The following is a 25330-nucleotide window of genomic DNA, read 5'->3' on the forward strand; positions in this document are numbered from 1 at the left end:
TGAGTATTAACCAGTGGGACTTCCACTATAAAGAGTAGGGAACCACCAGTATTTTGGATGTTTAGGGCATCAGGGGATATGGGGACTGGGTACGATTGTGGACCACACGGAGAATCAGCTGTGATATTGAATGGTGGTTGAAAATCAAAAAAACTGCAGATGCTGGAAGTCTGAAATAAAAACAGAAAATACTGGAAACACTCAGCAGGTCAGGCAGTGTCTGTGGAGAGAGGAACAGTTGACCCTGAAGGAGAGTCCTGGACCTGAAACGTTAACTGTTCCTCTTTCCACTAATGTTACTGACCTGCTGAGTGTTTCCAACATTTTCTGCTTTTATTATTGAATGGTTGGGCTGGCTTTGGGGGCACATAGAGCATTACAGCATGGAAACAGGCCCTTCGGCCCAACTGGTCCACGCCGACCTAGACACCATTGAAGCTAATCCCATTTGCCCATGTTTTGGCCTATATCCCTCTTAACCTTTCCTATCCATGTGTCTTTTAAAAGTTGTAAATGTACCTGCCTGAACCACTTCCTCTTTTTAATGTTTATGTTCCTGCTGCCTCTGGTTCACTGGAAGGGCCTGGGTTCGTACCCCGATTGGTTCTAGTCCCTGCCAGAGCACCAGTAAGGTTCCAATAGTTGACATAATTGGAGAGGGAATAAGGTTTCTCCTGTCTGGTTCAGACGAAGGGTCTCAACCCGAAAAATCAACTGTCCATTTCCCTTCACAGATGCTGCCTGATATGCTCTGTTCCTCCAACAGCTCGCTTTTTGGACAAACTTGGATTGTTTTCTCTGGAGCATCAGACGTGAGGGCTGACCTGATAGAAGTATATAAAATAATGAGAAGGATAGAAAGGGTAGATAGTCAGAGCCTTTATCCCAGGGTGGAAATGTCAAATGCTAGAGGGCACAGGTTTAAGGTGAGAGGGGGGCAGTTTAAAGGAGATGTACTAGGCGAGTTTTTTACACAGAGGGTAGTTGGTGCCTGGAATGCCCTGCTGGGGGAAGTGGTAGAAGCAGATACAATAGCAATGTTCGAGAAGTATGGAGACAGAGACATGAATAGCCAGGGAAAAGAGGGATACAGACCATGTGCGGGAAGATGGGAATAGTTTAGATTGGCATCATAGTTGGCACGGGCATGGTGGGCTGAAGGACCTGTACCTGTGCTGTACTGTCCTAAATTGGTAAATTAAGTTGGTAAATTGATTTATTATTGTCACATGTACCGAGGTACAGTGAAAAACTTGCCTTGCATACCGTCCATACAGCTCAATTCATTACACAGTACATTGAGGTATTACAAGGTAAGACAATAACAGAGTGCAGAGTAAAGTGTCACAGTACAGAGAAAGTGCAGTGCAGGCAGACAACAAGGTGCAAGGTCACAACGACGTAGATTGTGAGGTCTATCTTATCGTATGAGGGGACCATTCAATAGTCTTATAACAGCAGGATAGAAGCTGTCCTTGAGCCTGGTGGTACGTGCTTTCAGGCTTTTGTATCTTCTGCCTGATGGGAGGGGGGAGAAGAGAGAATATCTGGGGTGGGTGGGATCTTTGATTATGCTGGCTGCTTTACCAAGGCTTGTCTATTTTGCCTAAAGAAGAATATTGGATTCTAGCAAGGTGCTAAAAAGGAATTGATCTATATTCCAACCAGAATTTATTAATACAGGAGCAGAAAATTATCAAAAAGAAATTTAAACAAATCCATGTTTGTGTCTGCAGAATAGTTCTTCATTATACAGGAAAGACACATAATGTTCATAGATAGAGTGCTTTTAATATCGCCCTTGTGCCTGACAAAACTCCCAAAGTACTCTGCTCCAAATTCCATTACTGCAAGAGATTTCTCGGTTCAAGAAAATGTTTAAAAGATATTCTCCAAGCCTCCTTAAAAAATTATAACCTCATCATCGGCTCTTGGGAATCCTAGACCCATGTCCAGTCAAGATGGAGAACATAGAACATAGATAGAGAAGGAGCTAGAATCTTTGCGGGACCACAGAGAAGCAATACAAAAATAGTGGAAAGAATGCAGGTGCTCCCAAACATATCATCCACCTGTCCCTTCAAGCCCCAGAGTCTGTGGATCCCAAAATGGCCACATTCACCCACTCAGCCACCTCAAAACACAAAGAACTGGAGTGAACACGTCATACTTGACCTTGAGGAACTGCCTCATGCAGCAAAGTGGAAGATTAAATAGATGCTTACTAAATAATTAAATAACATGTCTTTGGCAAGAACCAGCATCTTAAAATTCACAAGACAGTAAAAAATGAAAAGAAACTCTTTGCTGAGTCAGTTTGATTGGTTTTTTATGCTGTTGGCAGACTTTGTCTAATGATCTGCATTTGATAATACTGTTAAAACACTGAAATGTTTTTAATTTTACAGTGTACAGATCTCCTGAGTATGAAGAGTTAGCCTTTCAGCTGATGGTAAATCACTTGGTGTCAATTGGATATCCCCAGGAATTGCTTCTCTACACATATGATCCAACCTTCCCCACCAGGTAAAACTCATTTCCTGACATCCATGATAAAAAACAGAAATGGTTAGAAATACTCAGCAGTCAGAGAGTATTTATGGAGAGAGATGCTGGTGAAAAGTCATTGAGTTGAAACATTAACACAGTTTCTCTGCCTGACCTGAGTATTACCAGCAGTCTCTGTTGTTATTTAGGATTTCCAGCACCTGCTGTTTTTTTTTGCTTTGCAGTTCCTGTTTTCTGGTCTTTGTAAGGCTGTGCACCTGGCATATATCATAAGTGCTCTGATATTTAATGTTTAATCTGCTGTGTCCCTTATGGGAGCTGGGTAGTACTCTGCTCTCAGCAGGATCACTTTGTAGTGTCCGAGATAGAGGAGCTAAAGAGCTCAATGTTTAAAACTTTAAATAAGATAGTCCCTGTAAATAAGATGAGATGCAGGGTGACTTGTAATATAACTAAACTTGATGTGGAGGTAGAAAATAGAGTCAAGTCACAGCACAGAAAACAGGCCTTTTGGTCCAACTTGTCCATGCCGACCAAGTTGTCTTCCTGAGCTAGTCCCATATGCCTGTATTTAGCCCATCTCCCTTTAAACCTTTCCTATCCATGAACCTGTCCAAATGTCTTTTGTAATTGTACCCAATTATACCACTTCCTCTGACAGCTCATTCCATATACCCAGAATTCTCTGTGTGAAAAACTTACCCCTTAGGTCCCCTTTAAATTCTTCCCTTCTCACCTTAAACCTATGCCCTCTAGTTTTAGACTCCCCTGGGAAAAAGATTGTGACAATCCATCTTTTCTATGCCTCTTATGATTTTATAAACTTCTGGAAGGTCACCCCTCAGCAATACTTGAATTAACTTGAGGAAATAGGATATTGTCCAAGAAGTGCCAAATGAAAGTTTGGTGCAGAGAAGTATAAAGGAATAACATTGTTAAAAGGAACAATAGCCATGTAAATGCAGTGATTGGTCCTCCATTGACAAGGCTGGACGAGGAGAAAGATTTAGATGTGATTAACAATTGCACATTGAAAGTCTGCACTCTTCATCTGAAAACAATAGGAATCAATTGGACAGATGTGCCTTGCAGTATAATTGTAAATCAAAGGATATGTTATTTATCCAAAACCATATGTTTATATGTGATTTACAGAGAAACAAGGCTAGCTTGACTGAAAAATATGTATAAAATAATGAAAAGTGCAAATATGATAGATGGAAGGACATTTTGAACTTCAGCTGAAATCACTGGAGGTGGTGGAGTAGAGACAGTGAACAGTTCCAGCCATGGGGTTCTTATTCTTAAATATTTTTGGGTAAAGTGGCTTTCTATCAGTAAGGAAATGCTAAGTCATTAAGCTCCTTTTTAAGTATGACTCTTTGACTTCAAATAAAACAGAGATGTGGCCTGTAGAGAAAGATTGGACAGATGAATATCTGGAGGGAGCTGGTTGTTTTGCTGGTTAAAAATGCTCCATACGCATACTTTTGGACTGGGGTAGTGGGAGGTTGAGACAAAGCAGCTGGACATTAGTGGGGTGCCAATGTGATTGTGTGTTTTCCCACTACTGTAACCTCTGACAGCTGTGTCATACTCTGTGATATCTGCACTACTCTAATTGTGACCACTAGCTGTCCACAGATGTAGTCACTCCACCACTGGCAGCAGTTCCTTTAGCTCTGGAAATCCCAACCTCAATTTCTCCTCCTCTACCTTTCTTTGATCCTTCAAATCTACTCTTTGACAAAGTTTTTGTCTATCTCTCCAAATATCTCCCGTGGCTCAGTGTCGATCAGAATCACATTTATTATCACTGATTTTTGTGAGGTGAAGTTTGTTGTTGTGTGGCAGCAGTACAGTGCAAAGATATAAAATTACTATAAATTACAAAAATAAATAAATAGTGCAAAAAAAATGGAATAACGAGGTAGTGTTCATGGGTTCATGGACCATTCAGAAATCTGATAGCGGAGGGGAAGAAGCTGTTTCTGAATCATTGAATGTGGGTCTTCAGGCTCCTGTGCCACCTCCTCGATGGTAGTAGCCAGAAGAGAGCAATTTTTGATGTTTGTTTGATAATGCTCCTGTCAGGTTCCATGGGACATTTTGCTATGTAAGTATAAGGTGAGCTTGACGGGCTTTCCCATTCCATGAGTGTGATAACTACAGAGATCATTGAAGAGGGAACAGCAAGCAGAGAAAGAAGTCTGAAAAGGGAAACAGTGGGTCAAAGAGGATGATCTATAAAATGGGGATTGGAGAGAGATCGTGAATAGAAATCCAGTGAATCTGAGAGCAAATGAGGTGCCCACGGGGTATTTAAAACATGCACTCAAGAGTCTGGATGTTGCCCTTGGTTCTTGCCAGGTATTTTCAACAATGTTTAATTAATGGCATCTTAGGAGGTGCGGCTAATCAGTGTGTTCTACTTGGAGAATGCATCAATTAGAGGCATAGTAGTGTAGTGGTTAGTGTAACGCTATTATAGCGCCAGCAACCCGGGTTCAATTCTGGCCGCAGTCTGTAAGGAGCTTGTACGTTCTCCCTGTGACTGCATGGATTTCCTCCGGGTGCTCCGCTTTCCTCCCACAAGAAAGAAAGATTACTTTCTTTTCCAGTAATTGTCTGTACTTCTTCCCTCGTTTAATTTGTGTCTTAAGTTAATGCCATTTTGATTATCATGTAGCACAAGGCAATGCACTAATATTTCCAATTGGTCACATCCATTCATGTTGACTGCAGCACCTACTGTAATGTAATGGCTATGGATTTATGAAGCGACTCACCATTCTTAATATGTGGCAGTTTACCGTAAATATTCAGGATAAATTGCCTCAGAACTGTTGATTGATGGTAGCGTAGCGGTTAGCGCGATGCTATTACAGCCCCAGCGATCAGGGTTTGATTCCTGTCACTGTCTATAAGGAGTTTGTAGGCTCTCCGGTGTCTGCGTGGGTTTCCTCTGGGTGCTCCGGTTTCCTCCCACATTGCAAAGATGTACGGGTAAGTTAATTTGGGTTTAAAATGGGTGGCGCGGACTCGTTGGGCCGGAAGGGCTTGTTACCACGCTGTAAATAAAAATTTAAAAAAATATATTTTATCCCATAAACTTAGATGGGCAAATATTACATGACCCATAGGAATGCACATGGGCATCATTGAAAGTGAAGTAGAGAACAGAGCCATCACAATAGCCTTCTGCACCATTTGTCTGTGGTAAAACCCTCATCTTATTTGTGCATCATGTTTGTTCACCAGGAAATACACCATCACATACTGGATGTGACTGGGTCAATGATCAGTAACTATTTGTGAAGGGATTGCCCGCCTAAAAATTTATGAGGTTTTCAAAATTATGGTGATGTTTTAAGAGGATTCAGAATGAAAACACATGGGTATTAATTATGATTTTGGTTGATAGATTCAGGATTAGTATTAAAATAAAGAACAGGGAGTTAGAAATGTTTTTAACATAGATCTATGGTAGCATAGAGTGGCCTATTTAAGGCAATGCATTGATTGAAAGAACCCGACGAGTGTTTGAAAAAAGAAATGCAGGCAAAGGCTGGGCAATAAAATGGGAGTCGAAGCTTTACTAGGAAGAGCTATCACAGTTATGGTCACGATGAAACTGAATTGACCTCTCTTACATTGTTCTACAAAATGTTTTGCTTGTATTTATCTATGATAAATTTTCTGAGGCTGCATGTGTGTGTTGGTGTGTAGGCTGGGAGTAAGGAAATCTCCAAGGCAGATACATTGATGTGTGTGAATAATTAATGATATGGCAGTGGCATCCAGTTGCATGGTGAGCCTGTGTTAGAAAATAATGCGACAGGAGCAGGGGTGGGTCAGTCGGCCCCTTGATCCGATTCCACCATTCAGTAACAACCTTGGCCTCAGCCCCTCTTTACTGGCCTCTCCACATAATCCTTGCCTCCCATGTAGTTTTAAGTGTCTGTCACTCTCCACTTTGAAGATATTCAATTCCTCCATCTCCATAGCTCTCTGGGTTAGAGAATTCTAAAGATTCACAACCCTCTGCAAGAAGAAATTCCTCTTCATCTCTGTCTTAAATGGGCAACCTCTTATTCTAAAACCTTTCTCCCAGCTCTAGATGCCCTCACCAGGGAAAATAACCTCTCTGCATCCACCCTATGAATCTCCGTCAGAATATTATATGCTTCAGTAAGATCATCTTTTATTTTCCTAAACTCCAATAAGTATTGGTCCAATCTTCTCAATCTTTCTTCAGACTCCAACCTCTTCATTCCAGGAATCAAGCTAGTCACTGCCTTCAATACAAGCACTTCCTTCCCTAAATACAGAGACCAAGTTATACATAGTGCTTCATATGTGACCTCACCAGCACCCTCTAAAGTTATATCAAAATTTCCCTACTTTTATATTTCATACCCCTTGTTATAAATGCCAACATTCCATTAGCCTTCCTAATTACTTGTACCTGCACACTAACATTTTGTGCTTCATGTGCTAGGAACCCCCCCCCAGACACCTTTGTACCACAACATACTGTAGTCTCACTCTGTGTAAAGGATAATTAGCGTTTTCATTGCCCACTTATTTAACCTCTGTATATATCCCTTCTCAGGCTGTTTGTGTCCTCCTCGCAACTTGCTAATCTGTCCATTTTCATACCATGAGCATGTCGAGAGGATACCCTTCATTCAGCATGTAGGTCAAATCATGACTGCTCATCCATCTTTGTTTGGCTATCCAGAACTGACCTCAGTAACATATACATGTCCAGGGTGAACCCTTCTTTTATCTCTTAATGTATAATAGTGCAAACAGTGGTCTGAGTGCACATTAAGAGTTTTATACAAACGCTGCAAAGCTTAAGCAATTTTTTTTGAGTCATAGGTTGAGTTCAATGACTTTGTCACTTGGATTTTCTTTAAAGCCAACTATTGGATTATCAATGATTAAAAGAAAGTCCAATTGAGTTCACCTTGGTTAAACCACTTTCTGCATCAAACCAGTGATGTGCCAATCCTAGTCATGTATTAGGGCAAATATTGAGAATAATATTCAAACAGTTTATCCGTCTGTGCTTCATGTCAAACTTCTCAAATGTTTTCTCTGGTGTATTACATTGTCACACTGCAAAATGCTGTGTTCAACCACCAGTAAGAATTAATTTGGAAGGATATTACTGGAATTTGAATAATTACTTTGAATAGCTGTTTTGCAAAGACAGTTTTTGTTAACTGGAGCTTGCTTGCCTGTCTGTTCTGAAAACTAATAAATAAGGAAGTGACTTATGGGGGAAGGGGTGCAGCATCATTGTGGGCCAGTGGGCTATTGTCAGCCTCAGTAAACTCGGTTCTGGTAGCTGGAAAATTATATACTTTCCAGTGGATAGTGTGTGTTTTCAAGGATCACACAGGCTGTGTTGATAATGGAGGCACTGATGTTTGTATAGTATGTACAAGTGGATAGGGCTATAGACAGAATGCATGTCCTATACATTCATTTTTGGGATCTGAACATTTATTGTCTATCTGTTGTTGCCTGTGAGAGAGTGGGGTTGAACCTGGTGAAGCTGCTCCCACACTGCTGCTGGGCGGGGAGTTCCAGGATTTAAACCCAGCAACAATGAAGGGCTAGCAATATATTTCCAAGTCAGGATGGTGTGCAAATTGAGCCAGATAAGGGAGGGGGAGGGGTGGAGTTGGGATACATAATAGATGGAATTGGGGAGAGTGAAGGTGGAGCCAGCCGCAGGAGGGTAAGGCCGGAACACAAAGGCTACAAATGCTGGAATCTGATGAGTAAGTAAGGTGTTAATGGGAGCCATTAGGGGAGAGGTGAAAGGCAGAAGGAACTAGGACTAGATGGAGGGGGAGAGCCAGTGGGTGAAATGTGTGGGTGGTAGGTGGATGGAACCCCAGGAGGGGGACGGAGATGGGTGACGTGAGGGTGTGAGGGAAAGGCGATAAAATGGGGGGAACTGGAGGAGGATCAGAAAGAGAGAGAAAGGGGTGGGGGGGGTGTGTGGGGAGAGACAGAGGTGAGGGTTACCTGAAACTGGAAAAGTCAATGTTCATACCATTGAGTTGGGACCAGAACCAGATGGGGGGGTGGGGGGCGGTGGGGAAGGGGGTAAAATGTGTGGTAGTAGGTGGATGGAACCAAGAGGGGAAGGGGAATGAAGATGGCCGATCGGGGGCTGGGGGCAGCTTTGAGGGAAAGGGGACAAAAATGGGAGGACCCAAGGAGGATTGGGAGGAGGGGGGAAAGGGGGAAACAACCCGCCAGAGGAGAGGGTTACCTAAAATTGGAAAACTCAATGTTCATGCCATTTGGTTTAGGACTACCCAGGTAGAAGATGAAGCTTGCATTTTGCCTCCCCCTGGCAGTGGAGGAGGCCGAGGTCGGTGTGGGACTGGGAAGAGGAATTGAAATGGCATGTAACTGGGAGCTCGGGATGGCCATTGCGGACAGACTGCAGCTGCTCTTTGAGTCGATCGCTTCGTCTGCGCTTGGTGTTGTTGATGTAGTGGATGCCACATCGGGAGCATTGAATGCAGTAGATGAGGTTTGGAGGAGTTGCACGTGACTCTTTGCCTCAGCTGGAAGGGCTTTATAGGTCCCTGGATGGTGGTGAGGGAGAAAGTGTAGGGACAAGTGTTGCACCTCCTGAGTTTGCACGGGAAGGTGTCAGGGGTCAGGGAGGGGTGGGAGGGGAAGGATGAGTGAACCAGGGAGTCACGAAGAGAGTGGTCCCTGCAGGAGGCGAAGAGGACTGGAGAGGAGAGGATGTGACTATTGGTGGGATCTTGTTGCAGCTGCTGGAAATGATGAAGGATGATGTGCTGGATATGGAGGCTGTGAGGGTGAAAGGTGAGGACTAGGGGAGCTCCACCGTTGTCTTTGAATGTGTCTACGTTCTCTATGTTCTATGTGTCCCACAGTGAATTGCTTTTAGATGCAATTTATCATGTTTGATCACAAACTGAGCTGTGCTTACTGATGGATTGATTTTGACCTGAAGTCTTATTCAGATTAAGCTTTGGGCCCGAATGGACAACTTGTCTGCAATCTTAACATGTGACTGTCTGTCTAAGAGGTCTGCTTTGAGTTGAAATTCGCCTGTTTCCAGGCTCCACATAGTTCAGGCCAGGCCTTAGCTTTGTACCCACTCTCCAGGTGGCTACTCCTGATCCAACTCACCCTCGTCTACTCCTGAGCTACTGGAATACTAATTCATCTTGTATTTTATCACATGAGAAATTGTTAATTGTTCTGGTTATTATCCATTTTTTTAAAAAAATGTTTCTATCCTTGCTGATTCCTTTTCTGGAAGTATATAATTCCTTTCTTGTGACACATCGCTGGGTTGGCACATTTTTAGTTTTTCCACACATGGTAATTTTACGCAGTTTTCCATGTTGGGTATTTGTGTTGATGATATATTTTATGTGACTGTGGGACAGATTGGACCTGGGCATCTTAAATTTAAAAAATGCATATGATGGAAATCTGGAATAAAACCTCTGTGTGTTGGAACACTCAACGGGTCAGGCAGCATCTATGGAAAGAGAAATGCAGTTAACATTCAGGTTGATGACCTTTCATCAAAAGCCTTTGTTCCAGTTACTACAGTGACAAGTCTCATTTGATTGGCTATATAATGATGGAAAATTTCCTAATGAATCAGGAAACATTTATTCCACCTAAGATAACTGATTTTTTAGGGCACCTTTGTAGTTGGGGTAGAGAAACAAAGGACTGCAGATGCTGGAATCGAGATGAAAAACACGATGATGCTGGAGGAACTCAGCAGGCCAGGCAGCATCCATGGAGAAAAGCAGGCGGTCAACGTTTCCAGTCAGGACCCTTCCTCAGGACTGAAGATAGGAAAAGGGGAAGCCCAATATATAGGAGGGGAAAGCGGAGCAGTGATAGGTGGACAAAAGAAGGGACTTCAATACCCCCTCCCACACTATCACAGATATGTTGGTCCTCGGCCTCCTCCACTGCCAGGAGAATTCCAAGTGCAAACTGGAGGAACAGCACCTCATTTTCCATCCTGGAACCTTGAACATTGAATACTCCAACTTTAAGTAATCCCCACCCCCAACCATGCCTCTGCTTTTCTTTCCTCTCCTAGCCTACCTCCCTTTTTTCTACCCACCTCTGACCCATCCCCTGGTGGATCTGCTCCCCCCTCCTCCCTGCACCTGCCCATCACTATCTCTTACCTGCATCTACCTATCACCACCTTGTGCCCACCCCACCTCCCCTCTTTTGTCCACCTGTCACTGCTCTGCTTTTCCCTCCTATATATTGGGCTTCCCGTTCTCCTATCTTCAGTCCTGAAGAAGGGTCCTGGCCCGAAACGTTGACCGTCTGCTTTTCTCTACGGATGCTGCCTGGCCTGCTGAGTTCCTCCAGCATCATTGTGTTTTTCATTTTTCTTAGATAGGGTACTGTTCTTTAAGATCTCTATTTGATGGTAGATGGATCGAGAAATAACGAGAGATGTGGAAATTAAATGACTGGAGAAAGTGATCCCACCATCTCCCTGCCCTATTAAATATTGCCTTTGGTGTAAATGAATTGTTGGCTTTTGTCTGTAGATTTTGCATATCTGTGTTGGAAACTCACATTTCAACCATATTTTGCAGAGGACTTGTGTTTGATACGCTACATGGGAACCTTCTGAAAGTGGACTCCCATGGAAACATCTTGGTATGTGCTCATGGATTCAGTTTCCTCAAGGGGTGAGTAAAACAATTTGAGTTTTGTATAACACTCGCAGGGTGAAAGTAGTCCTGGTTCTGTGATTTCAGGTGTACAGAGAGCCAGTCCATTCCGGTCTGAACTATTGAAGCAAGCTTCTACCATTCCACCTAACATTTTCCTTCTAAGCATCAGCAGCAGGATCCTGGGGTTTGCTATATGAGGAGAAATTGAGCAGACTAAGCCTGTATTCTCCAGAATTTAGAAAAATGAAGCGTACAAAATTCTTGTTGCTGGGAGGATGTTTTGCCTGGCTGGAATGATTGGGGAATTGAGGGCAATGGGAACTGGCATGGAAGAGGAATTGAGGCCTGGAGCAAATCAACCATGATTGTATTGAATAGTGTGGCAGGTTTGAGGGGTGGGTGGCCTACTCCTGCTCTTACTTTCTGTTGTCATCTTCTCTTTCTGGCATCACACAGAATTCTAATTGTGTAAAGAGCCTTTGCGGTCGCTGTACCAAGCTTGAGTGTGTCCCTCAGTTTGTACTACTGCGCCCTGGAGTGTGTCAGTTAGCAAGGTTCTCTTGCAGACATCTTCTTGCACCAACAAGTTTCAGGCAGACCAAAGTGCATCTTTCACTGAATTGATGATCTTTCACCAGCAGTCGATGTTATAGCACAAGAATCCTGTGACAAATTACACCAAGGATAATGTCATCCCTTTCCAGACCTTGGCAAATGCTCAGATCACCAGGAAAACCCTTCTCACCACTAGCTAGCTTGGTGCTTGCTTAAGATAAGATAAGATATTTATTAGTCACATGTACATCGAAACACACAGTGAAATGCGTCTTTTTGCGTTACTGAGAATGTGCTGGGGGCAGCCCACAAGTGTCGCCACTCTTCCGGCACCAACATAGCATGTAACCTCTACGTCTCTTTGGAGACCGGAGCTCCCAGGGGAAACCCATGCAGACACGGGGAGAACGTACAAACTCCTTACAGACAGTGGTGGGAATTGAACTGGGTCGCTGTCACTGTAATAGTGTTACACTAACTGCTACACTAGTTCTGGTGATGAGCCATTCTGGCAAATGACTGTGACAGTCTCTTCCTGGAGCCATCCCACAGGATCCTTCTGATGGACAGGAGGACTTCCCATGCCGACCACTGCCTGATTGACTTGTGGTTATAGGTGTTTTTACACAGAACTTTTTCTAAGGGTGACTGGTGGTGCAGCAAGGTGCAACTGAATGGAACATTCCATGGCAAAAGGGTCAAGCTCATGCTTTCCAGGGATGTAGAATCTCAACATTTCTGAAATCAGGCTTTATGGACAGCTTGATGCAGCCACACACAAAGGTGGCCATCAGGATGAAGTATGTTTGGGTATGTTTTCTCCCCTTTCTCTGGAGACTTGTACATCCTGTCCTGATGGATGCAATCCATCCTAGATCTCCAGATGACACAGAAGATAGCTCAGCTGACTGCCACACCACAGGAGGAGGGTACAGGCATCACCTGTGCCATGTATAGCAAGACCAAGAGCACCTCTTGCTCACCATTCCAAGGGAATGCCACTTCCATGTCACCAATTTCTGCTTCACCTTGATGACTTGCTGCAGCCATTTCTTGCCGCATGCTCCACTTCCTCCAAACCAGATTCCCAGCACCTTCAGGTGTCGCACCTGATAGTGAAGGGAACCAATTGACAAAGGACATGGCCTCACTCTTGCTGTGATTGACTCTGGCTCCAAAGGCCTGTTCAGGCTGGTTGCAAACGCTGATCAATCTGCAGACTGACTGTGGGTCTGAGCAGAAACCAACAACATGATCCAAATATCAGGATAACTTGACCTGAGTGCCTCTGCTGCCTGGGATTGTCACTCCTTTTATGCCAGTGTCTTTCTTGATGGATTCAGCAAAAGGCTTAATACCTCACACAAACAGGATGCAGGAGAGAAGGCAGCTTTGCCTGACTCCAGATTTGATAGGGAAACTTTCTGTTTCCCGTCTGTTAATGTGTACTGCATTACTGATGTCTGCAGAAACTTATATCCATTTCTGAATTCCCTCCCCAAAGCCTGTCGTGGAGAGAACATCCATCATGCAGATGTGTGATGTTCTCTCAGAGGCCTTCTCTTGGTCTAAGAGAGGTGTCCCCCACCCTGCTGGGGGAGTCCACATCCTGTGAACGAATAAATAGACGAAAGATGTGCAGACATCAGGAAGAGGTGGGCGTTCATCTCTACCATGTGGGTATTCAGACAGGTTGTGGATTTTAGTATAGGAGATGAGGCATTCTGTAAAAGGGTCTTCACAGAGGAATACTAATGAGAGGTTGTGAATCAAAGGTAGAGGAATACTAATGAGAGGTTGTGAAACAAAGGTATAAAGGAATAAAGTGTTGCAGTGCTGGATATTTCATCTTTAGACACAGAAATGCTTGATAGATATGGCTGTCTGTGCTGTTCTAGAAATAGAGAAAAGATCAAAGGAAATATTCCAATTCCATCATCTCTTGTTTTTGGAATATTTTTATATTGCGTGTCCATGGAGGGGAATTTAAGCAATTATGCAGAAATCAAGTTTTTTATGGAATGTGGTTTACCAAAGATATGAGCAACTGTGGACAGAATAGCTTTGCTGTATCTTTTGATTAGTGATCAGCTGAATTTGGACCTTTTGGATTGATGTTAATCTTACTGCCTATTTGAGAAAGCATAAAATGGCTTATGGATGGTTAGGAGACTGTAGTGTCTGTAACTCTTTGATGTTTCAGCTTACTAAGGCAAATAACAGAGGCAGAGCTACCAACAATGCATTCTTTATTGCAGACAGTCAACTCTTAATTCACACCAGTAGCTATTACAACAAAGTACAAAGTCAACACGGATTTATGAATATATCTTGAGGATGGTAGAATAGATAAAGGAGAAAGGAATGTGGATTTTCAGAAGGCCTTAGATAAAGTCTCACATAAAGTGGTTAGTGTGCAAAGTTAAAATCCATGGGCTTGGGGTAATATACGTGGCATGGTTTGTGAATTGGTTGACAGGTAGGAGACAGAAACTGGGAATAAATCTAAATCTGCTATACTAGAAATCTGGACTAAAAAGAAAATGCTGGAGACACTCAGCAGGTCAGACAGCATCTGTGGAAAAAGATGCAGGGTTAACTGCTTGTCAGAATTAGAAAAGTGAGTTAGTTTAAAGTTGCAAAGGTGGTGGTGGAGAGATGGTGTAACGAAAATATTTTAAAATTTTGTTCCTTGTTTTTTCTGATTCAGCAGCAAGAGGTATTCGCAAACAAAGGAGGCATTATACACATGTTAAAGGTTATAAAAACTACTTTATTAGAATTTTAAGGAATAAAATACAGAAAGAAAGAACTCTTAATAACAGAAAAAGAGTACTTATCAACCGATCGGGTGCAATGCCGGAGGGAAGCCCAGGTGTCCAGCAGCAGCCTGTCCTGCAGCTGTCTCTCAGCCTTGTGTCAGTCTGTCCCTCAGGCTGGGGTCGCAAAACCAGTTAGCACTGGTCACGGCCCCAGCCCAAGGCGAGACTTCCTCTGCACAAAGGAGTAGTCCCTTTTTATACCCTTCAAAACCTCTACCCTAGTACTTTTCCATTCAGTCATGATACCAGTCTGTACCTTCTTATCCCTCGTGGCTTTCAGCCTAGGCACGTAACTTAAAGTCAGAGACAGCATGTAGAGACATGCTTTCACCATAATCTAATGTCAAGGCTGTGTACTCCTGTAAGTTCGCAAAGCATTACCACATTCCAAGTAGTGCCAGTTAGTGCTACAGGCCTTTGCACATACTAAGGAGGAATCAAAAATGAATTTAATTCTCTGCTTACAGATGGACACAACAAAGATTAAATCTCTGAGGCCAGCATTGCTGTGGTGATGAGCTATTGATAAAGCCATCTGGTTGATAGGGTGACGAGGGTGTGTGTGAGAAAGAGAGAGAGAGAGAGAATCAGTAGTGCATGTAAAAGCTGTGAAGTGTCGAGCTGTAGGAATGTCCAGCACATCAGGCTATGCCAGTGTGTAGCGACTCACTGTCCGGGTAAGCGAACCGGCTCAGCAGTCGGGTCGCACGGTGTCGGAGCGGCGAGGCCCAAGATGGCGGCGGGCCTTCGTCTTCCCCGAGCGACGGGGAGAACCCGCGCGCGGGAAAGACTTGATGACGGTTGCATTGGGCAGGAACAGTCTCCCTTAAAAGGCCCGCGCAAGGCAGGAAAATAAACCAGTTCTGTTCTGAAACTCTACGACTCGCGTCTTGTGTTCATTCCGCGGTAGCAACCGCTACAAGTGTTGAGAGAAAAAAACTGAGTCAATGTTACAGATGGATAACCAACAGCAAAACTCTCTGGTTCTGGTACAGAGAAAGCAAGTAGAAGCAAAATGTGTCTTTTCCAGTGCTTGGTAGTGACTTTTGGGGTACCGTAGGGATCAGTGCTTGGGCCCCATAATTTATATCAGTGACTTGGTTGAGAGTACCAGATGTAATATCAAGTTTTGTGACATCAGCATGAGCTGTGAAGAGGATGTAAAGAGGCTTTGAGGTGATTTAGAAAAGTAGGTTGGGTAGATACACGACAGATGCAATATAATGTGGATAAATATGAACTTACCCACTTTGGTAGGAAAAATGAAAAGGCAGAGTATTATTTAAATTGTGGTAGATTGGGAGATGTGGATGCAGAAAGGGGTCTGGATGTTCTTGTACACTAGTCACTGACAGCAAACCTGCAGGCACAACAAGCAACTAAGAAGGCAAATGTATGTTGGCCTTCATTACAAGAGGTTTTGAGTATAGGAGCATGGATGTCTTGCTACAATTATACAGGGCCCTTATGAGACCAGTTCTGTACAGTTTTAGTGTCCACACCTTAGAAAAGATATACCTGCCATAAAGAGAGTGCAGCAAAGGTTCAGCAGGCTATTCCTGGGATGGTGGGGGATTGGATTGACTAGGCCCATACTCATTAGAGTTAAGAAAAATGAGAGGAGATCTCATTGAAATGTATAAAATTCTGATAGAGCTAGACAGGCTGGACATAGGAAGGATGTTTCCCGTGGCTGGGTTGTCTAGAATGAGGGGTCAGTCTTAGGATACAGAAAAGATATGTACAACTGAGAGGAGGATAAAGTTCTTCACTCAGAGGATGGTGATACCTGTGGAATTCTCTACCACCGAAGGCTGTGAAGGCCAAGTTGCTGAACATATTTAAGAAGGAGTTGAATGATTTCTAGACACAAAAAGCCTCAATAGGTATGGGAAGAGTGCAGAAATATGGTCTTTAGATGGAGGCTCAGCCATGACCATATTGAATGGCAGAGCAGGCTCAAAGGGCCAAATGGGCTACTCCTAGGTCTATTTTCCTATGTTACATAAGTTTCTATGTTTCAAAAGTCTTATCATATGGTCCGCTTGAATCTAACCTTGCGTTCTACTCCAGGTACAATTGATGATATGTGGTCCACAAGGGACGTATACAGGTTATGAGGTTGACTGAGTTAGGTGTGGAGGTGGAAATGGTGAGATAGATTCTGGAAACCAAAGCTGAACTGTGGGTGAACAAGACATGCAGAGGTTCAACACAGTCTGGTTCAGTCGGATAATGAAACAGTCGGGACTACTATTCCCAGAGACCATATCATAAAATCAGAGAATGGTTACAATGCAGAAGGAGACCATTCAGCCCATTGTGACCCTGCTGGCTCTCAACCAGAGCAACTCACTAGTTATAGAATCATATCACAGAAGAAGATGACTGGTGCCACATGAGCATGACAAAAGATACAAAGGAAGGTATGGCGGTTGACATATGAGAGTAACTCAGTGGTACTTCCTGTTCCCATTCCTTCCACGAAGGCACCAAGGTAATTCAACTTTACCTTTTTACCATCGGGGTTGGTTCGCAATGGTTGTGCTGTCTATTTACCTACCTCACAGCCTTCATTTCAGAATTGGTGAAATTGGTAAATCTGTTTGGCTCCCACCTAAAACTCATGTCCTAAATCCACCCCCTTTGCCATCTGTACAATAAAGCTGTCCTCAACAACACACAATTATCAGGGCCATGCACCAAGCTGCAAAGCCCACATCTAGGCCATTATCAAGGCTGCTCTGTGGACACCAATTGCCTCTTCTTACCTCACGTTTGGATAAACTCACAACCCACCATAGCCCCAGTGCCATATAACACCCCATTCAGCAATTCCCTTCTGTCTTTCCTAAGTTGCATTGGCTCCCTGCATTAATGCGTGTTCAAACCCACCCCTACCCATGCCCCATCTCCCCACTGTCCCAGAAATTAGCACGGTGTATTTTAACAACCATGAGTCTTACAGGTCACTGTCTCAGCCTTTTTGGCAAGAATCGGAAGAAATGGGTAAAATTGGAGGGCCTGGGGGCCACTTGCTGAGACCAGGTGTGGGGCTGGTTACATGGCAGTGCTCTTCTGTGGGGATGATAGTGATTTTCACAATTGCGAAGTACAGTGTGATCCTTCAGTAATGGTGCTTGGGGAACCAGGAGGTAGGTTGGGTTTCCCCAAACTGTTGGAAAACCTTACCTTTTGGGATCCCTTGGGCCCTTCTGGAATGACCTGGTGATAAACCACAGGTTCCTGGTAAACGCTGCTGAATTCTACAAATGCCAAAGAGGATCCCTCTACTGTTTTCTGGGTTTCCTTGTGGTTGAGCAGTTGCTTCCTGAATCATTCAGACAACTGGGCAATTTTAACTGGCCCCCTATCTGCCAAGGACATTTTGGGGAGTTATTACCCCTTACTCCCACCTACACAGCATTTGTTTTCCAAATCAGTCAGTTGGTTTGCAAATCTGAAGTTCTCTTTACCAAAGAGTAGCTTCTGATGACATTTAGCATTTAATCCTTTGATATAAATAGCTGGTTCTTAAGCCCTGTGCCTGAGATTCCTCACATAGCTGCGGCTTAAGTGAACTCCACTTTGTTATAAACTGCCCTTTTCCCTTGCTGTTCCACTTGGTGGTCACAGACTCTGATAGTTTCAAAACAAGATCAAAAGAATTGGCCACAATCAACAAGGAGGAATGCAGCAAAATAAAATGTTGGGGATAAGCCCTGCAGGGCAGTGTTGTGTCTGGGCCATTCTCAACCATTGTCTCATGGCCTAGCCTCTCTGGAAAATTAGTTACAAACAGCCAGCAGTTTATTTCATACTGAATCCCAGTTTAAAAAATTAATGGAAGAAAAACAGGCAATGTAGAGGTTTCAACTTTTCTGGGACTACACTGAGGAGGCAGGAATGTCACTGCTGAGAATTATGTCTCTATTGCACTTGCAAAAAGCTTTGGAATAAGAGAGATTCCATAGTAATGGTCAGTAGCCATTGTACGATAGGCAGAGATCACTTTCCATTTGCACGATCTAGACCAGTGTGAGGGAATGGGTGAAGGCTCTGTTTTTGCCTCTATTCCCCCAGGTGAGCTCACTGTATATTTCATCTTTGTCTGGCCTTTACTGGAGAAATTTCTCCTGTAAAAATATACAATCATGAGTGCAGAGTGACTGACAATGGCCTAGAATCAGTGTGCAGTGGACCCATGCTCTGACGTGAGGGCAATCCCATTCACTTTCTGCTCTGTTACTTTCTTAAAGGAAATGAGAAAAGAATAAAAAGATTTTGGCCTTCTTGCCCCAGACTTTTTCTTCCTGTTGGTTGGCCTTACGAGAAAATCGCAACACTTCGTCTTGCTCAGGTCACAGTGGTGTAATTGGTTGATTTGCATATTTAAAGAATCAAGCCAGTTTATGGCAAAGGTCCCCCATTCCTGCTCTGTAGAACATATTAAAATCATAGCACAAGAGAAGGTAGTATGGCCCCAGTGGAAAGTCCCTTCCAGGCAATCTTAACTAGCTATGTGTGGAGAGGGTTAAAATTCTTTCACTAGCGTGAGAGTCATTCTATGGTGCATGTGTAGTTTATGAGTTCCACACTGGTTGTGTGAGTTCCAAACTAGTAGATGGTAGTTTGTACTTCGTGCCATCAGCAACATTAATTAAGTGAGAAATTCAAAGGAGAATGGAGAAATTGCAAAATAAAATGAAACAGAATCTTTGAGTAAAGTCGAAACTAGAGTTGATTTGGCATGTGGAAGGTTTCACAATATCTGGAATGTAGGGATGAGTTCTTGTGTCTTACACAGTGAAAATAACACTTGTGTATTTATAACTGCTTACTCTTGTCCCAAACCCTTGCTGACAGGAGAGCAGCTATTGTTGAAATGCAGTGACTGACGGAACAAACAACTGGGTGATATGGAGTATCTCTCCAGTTGCTACGTTCCAGAATGCTGAGAAATCCACTTCAAAGGAAATGCGCAAAATGCACTTAATCACAATCTAAAATGAGACTCGGATATAATTGTCCAAGAAATTTAAAAGAATTAAGTTGCAACCCTCCTCATCCCCAAAGTTCCATTGAGCTTCTCAGATAAGCATGTGGCCAGGCTCCAGTATAATCATCATTAATGTTTTTCTCCTGTTGCTGCAATAGTTCTTTGTTCCCTGGGCATTGAGGAATTGGATCAAGAATTCATTTAAATGAAATGTATCATCATACTAATATGTGGCCCTGTTCCAGAAGAACATACACCCGATTCTAGAGGAAAGCTCCCCCAATCTGGTTCTTTCATCAGCAGCTATTTTCTATTTTCCTCCCTTCTCAAAACCCTGATACCATCTGTTCCCTACAAACTTACCTTTTTGCTCCCTCCAACCTACCACTTTTCTGCCACTCTTCTCTGGCCAGCTCTCCCACCATTCCATTTGGATCTCTCTGGTCACGTTGCTCCCATTTCCCACAGCCAAATTCTCCCTATTCAGGATCACATTGTTGCTCTGAATGAACATGGCCCCAGCACTTTGTCTCTCCTCTTCTGACAGTTTTTGTTAAAGACCACTGTGCAATTCTTCTCCATTGTCACCTTATTCCACAGAACCCATTCCAACATATCTCTTCCCCAGAAATAGATCTCGCTACCCCCCCCCCCCCCACCCCCCCATATCACCCCTGGACTGTTAAGAAAATGTTCAAAAGTTCAATTCTTTGCCTGCTAATTTTTGGCATCTGCATGCAGACAATATTCCCCATAAACGTATGTTCCTTCCCCTAATATCTCCTTAAATGGCTCACTAACAGATTTTTGTTTGATAATGGTCCTGCCTTGGCATGTTTTTATTATGTTAGAGATGCTATACCAATGGATGCTGTTAAAAGCACGAGTTAACTTTTAGTGTGTAAGCTGATAAAGCCCACCTTTAATTCTCCATCACCATCTTTGGATTTATAAATGTCACTGTCCCGTCCAATTATTTCACCGCTTTAGTTGCTGAACTTTCTCAGTTTACATCGTGAGAACAACAAACGCATTGTGATCATCCAGTCTGATCCTGACATTTACCTCCTCTTCATCGCTTGCTTAGGTTGAAACTAACTTGTTGCTTGCTTTTTAAAGTATCCACTTCATCTGTCCCTATCGTTATCTCTATCTCCATCTTCACCAAATCACCGCTGCTGCAACCAATGATAAATGCCTTCAGTAGACAAAGGAATTAATTTCTCCACATTTTCCTTACTGACCACCAAAGTGTCCCTTTACATAAGCTGCAAATTCTCTGGAACTCCAGTTTGTGTATTATTATCAACCCTATCCTCGCTGATCCCCTTCGACTTCCTCTCCTCCAGTGCAACACTGCCATGGTTTACAAAGCCCTGCGTGTCCTCAACTCACACCAACTCCTTAAACATCTCCAGCTATATGTCCCTCCCTGTTAATCAACTGCCTTTCATGGTTCCTGAACAATGGGGATTGAACCTTCCATCAATCTGCTTGATGGAATATTTTATTCCCAAAGTTCTTCAATGTGTGATATTTTAACATCCTCTTTCAAAATCTCTGAACACAAGGAGAAACAGGAGCAGGAGTCGGCCAACTGGCCCGTTGAGCCTGCTCCGCTATTCGATAAGATCATGGCTGATCTGGCCATGGACTCAGATCCACCCACCTGCCTTTTCCCCATAACCCTTAATTCCTCTACGATGCAAAAATCTATCTAACTGTATCTTAACTATACTTAATGAGGTAGCCTCTACTGTTTCCCTGGGCAGAGACTTCCACAGATTCACTGCTGTCTTTGACTATTCCTTTTGAAACCTTCACTGATTCTACTCCAGATGCCAATAAACCTGACCTTCACTCCAATACCTGTGATATTTCATTGTAAGACTGGAGTTAGTTTCATTCTGTTGCTACAATTGCAAGTTAGATTCTCTCCATGTAGACTTGAGCTTTCTCAGACCAACCTCTCATCATTTTTTTCCCTCAGGTCAGAGATTCTTGAGCAATACTCCAACAAGTTTATCCAAAGAGATGACATAGAACGGTTTTACATCCTTAACACTCTCTTTAACCTTGCTGGTAGGTTTGAACACTTGTTGTCTTGTAAGTAGCACAGAGGACAATATTTTGTTTACTGAGTCACCTGACAGGAGCTTAACCCATGAAAAGGGTCCATGGAAAGATCTTTAGCCTGAAACGTAACTCTTTTTCTCTTTCCACAGATTCTGCCTGAAATATTTGTGTGGTTCTTTCATTTTTCTTTTGTTCACATATTTTTTAAGGCTTGAAAATGGAAAAAAATTGCAGATACCAAAAATTGGAAATGAAAACAGAAAGTGCTTAAAACACTCAATAGGTCAGGCAACGTTTATGGAAAGAGAAACAGGGTTAACATCTTAGGTTTCAGGTCAAAGAATCTTAATCTGAACTTGAAAACTATCCTGGAGACACGAGAGATTGCAGATGCTGGAATTTGGAGCAAAAAAACAAACTGGTGGGGGAATTCAATGGGTCAGGCAGCATTGGTGGAGGAAATGGGATAGTTGACATTTCAGGTCGAGACCCTGCATCATGACTGAGAGTGTAGAGAGGGGAGAGCCAGCATAAGGAGCTGAGAGGGTGGGTGAGGCAGGAGCTGGCAGGCAATAGGTGGAACCAGATGTGGAGGGAGACGATGGGCAGATGGAGCTAGGTGGAGGGTGGGGGGGTGAAGGTCGAGACAGGCTGCAAGGTGATAAATGGAAACAAGAGCTGGTTCAGAATTGACTTGCCATAGAAGACAGAGGTAGTGGTGAAAGGGTGTTATTCTGGCTGGAGGTCTGTGACCGGTGGTGTTCCGCAGGGACCGGCGCTGGGACCTCTGTTGTCTGTGATGTATATAAATGACTTGGATGAAAATGTAGATGGGTGGGTTAGTAAGTTTGCAGATGACACAAAGATTGGTGGAGATGGTTGTTAAAGGATACATCAGAATATAAATCAGTTACAGATATAGACAGAGAAATGGCAAATGGAGTTTAATCTGGGCAAGTGTGATGTGTTGCACTTTTTGCAAGTCAAATGTAAGGGGCAAGTACACAGTTAATGGCAGGAACCTTAACAACATTGATGTACAGTGGGATCTTGGGGTCCAAGTAGATAGGGTGGTAAAGAAGGTGTATGGCATGCTTGTCTTCATTGGCTGGGATATTGAGTATAAGAGTCAGAAAGTCATGTTGCAGCTGTATAAAACTTTGGTTAGCCCGCACTTGGCGTATTGTGTGCAATTCTGGTTGCCCCATTACAGGAAGAGTGGAAAGCTTTGGAAAGGGTGCAGAAGAGGTTTACCAGGATGCTCCCTGGATTAGGAGAGACCTGATAGAAGTTTATAAAATTATGAGAAACGTAGATAAGGTACACAGTCAGAATTTTTTTCCAAGGGTAGAAATGTCAAGTACTAGAGGGCATGCATTTAAGGTAAGAGGAGGAAAGTTTAAAGGAGATGTGTGGGGCAAGTTTTTTTGCACAGTGAGTGGTGGGTGCCTGGAACGGGCGCCAATGGTGTTTAAGAGGGTTTTAGATAGACACATGAATATGCAGGGAATGAGAGATATGGATCTTGTGCAGGCAGAAGGGATTTAATTTAGTTTGGCACTGGCGTCATTGGCCGAAGGGCCTGTTCCTGTGCTGTTGTATGTTCTGTATTAAGAGGCTGCTGATGCTGGGATCTGATAAGTAAGGAAGGTGATAAGGGGAACCAGATAAGGGAGGGATGATGGGCAGATGGAACCAGGTGGGGGAGAGGATAGAAGAGGATTGGTTCTCCTATCCCCTTTCCCAACTAGTTCCACCTGCCTCTCATCCCCCCCTTATCTGGTTCCCCTTCCTTACTTCAAATTCCAGCATCTACAGCGTATTGTTTCCAGTTATTACCTTCCAGCCTCTCTCTCTACTTCCACCCACCCCTCCCCCACTGTCTCTACCTATCAGCCACCAGCCATTACCTCCACCCCTACCTGGTTCCACCTGCCTATCATCTCCCTCCTCATCTGGTGTGCCTGCCAGCCCTGCCTTGCCCCTCCCTCATCTCTTTATATTGGCTATCTCCCTTCTACACTCTGTCTTGATGCAGGCTATCAGCCCAAAACACTGACCATCTCTTTGCTTCCACAGATGCTGCCTGACCCTCTTGAGTTCCTCCAGCAGTTTGTTTCTTGGAAAACGAACATGTTTTCTCACCCTTCCAATTCTGATGAAAGATCTTCAAAAATGTTGTTTCTCTTTGCATAAATACTTGCTGACCTGCTGAGTTTTTCCAGCAAGTTTAATATTTAGGATTTTTTTTCATTTCTTTTCATTAATAAGCAATAAAATGAAGCATTATTTAACTGTCCTCATTTGAAGGAGTCCATATGAAGCAGAGGTAAGAGCACAGCTACCGAGTCACAACTGGCTTCCTTCAATTGAAAAAAGTTGTTGAGATTTTATACAGATTTAATGCTCATTTCTAATCACCAAAAGCTGTTAAAAATGTTGAAGTTTTCATAATTGTGTGAGTTCAACTTTAACAATCCTGGATTCTATCCCCAGGTTTGGCCTGGTGAGACTCCAGCGCACGTTGAGTAAGTGGTGCACTGTACCATTGTTTGGATGCAACAGTAAAGGCATTAATTCCTAAAATTCTGCATTTTAAAAATAACTGCAGATAACATTTAGAAAAGGAGATCTAGATTTTCATCAAACTTTTCAAATGTCAAATTGCCTCAAAGCATCTCAAACCCATTCTTTTGAAGTGTAGCTTTGGGATATGTGGCAACCAGTTTATGTGGAACAAGTATGTGCAAATTCCAATGACTGAAATGAGTGTTGTTTGAGATATATTTTGGTCAGAACACTTGAGATATCCATTCCTCCTCTTCAAGCAGTCCAGGAGTCTTTTTTTGTTACATTTACCTCAAGTAGACAAGTGCTCACCTTTACTGTTGCATCCAAACGATGGTACAGTGCACCACTCACTCAACATGCGGTGGAGTCTCACCAGACCAAACCTGGGGATAGAATCCAGGATTGTTAAAGTTAAACTCACACAATTATGAAAACTGAAACATTTTTTAACAGCTTTTGGTGATTAGAAATGAGCGCTAAATCTCAATGCCTTCACTCTTTGTCAAAGGGCAGTGGGTCAGGGAGGTGGTCAGGATGCAAGTTAAAACAAAAGCAATGAAAGTGATTTTCATGACACATAGAGTGTCTTTGAATATACAGTCTGATTGTTCACAAGTACTGTACAACCATTCACCTTGTGGAGATTGGGCCTCATGGTAAGTCCACAGTTCGACAACTGCGTGCAGTTCTGGTCACCACATTATTGCACTGGAGAAGGTGCAGAGGGGATTTACGAGGATGTTGCCTGGACTGGAAACATTTAGCCATAGGTTAAATTTGACAAGCTGGGTTTTTTTTTGGTCAGAGTAGGCTGAGGGAAGACCTAGGACATAGAACATAGAACAATTACAGCACAATTCAGGCCCTTCGGCCCACAAAGCTGTGCCGAACATGTCCCTACCCTACAAATGACTAGGCTTACCCATAGCCCTCTATTTTACTCAGCTCCATGTACCTATCTAACAGTCTCTTGAAAGACCCTGTCGTATCCGCCTCCACCACCATCTCCGGCAGCCCATTCCACACACTCACCACTCTCTGAGTAAAAGAGATTCATTCAG

At 43.3% G+C, this 25330-nt stretch overlaps 1 protein-coding gene across 2 annotated transcripts in view; it reads left to right on the top strand.

Moving 5' to 3' along the window:
• LOC127584413 (cytosolic purine 5'-nucleotidase-like) overlaps nucleotides 1-25330 on the top strand; it is a 171960-nt gene that overhangs the window by 94425 nt on the left and 52205 nt on the right. For both annotated transcript variants that reach the window (XM_052041205.1, XM_052041204.1), the window contains exons 5-7: nucleotides 2409-2526; nucleotides 11166-11261; nucleotides 21613-21704. In XM_052041205.1, the coding sequence (XP_051897165.1) occupies nucleotides 2409-2526; nucleotides 11166-11261; nucleotides 21613-21704 (306 nt within the window). The remainder of the gene's footprint in view (nucleotides 1-2408; nucleotides 2527-11165; nucleotides 11262-21612; nucleotides 21705-25330) is intronic.

The sequence above is a fragment of the Pristis pectinata genome, chromosome 29 (assembly GCF_009764475.1).
Source record: "Pristis pectinata isolate sPriPec2 chromosome 29, sPriPec2.1.pri, whole genome shotgun sequence".
Lineage (NCBI taxonomy): Eukaryota > Metazoa > Chordata > Chondrichthyes > Rhinopristiformes > Pristidae > Pristis > Pristis pectinata.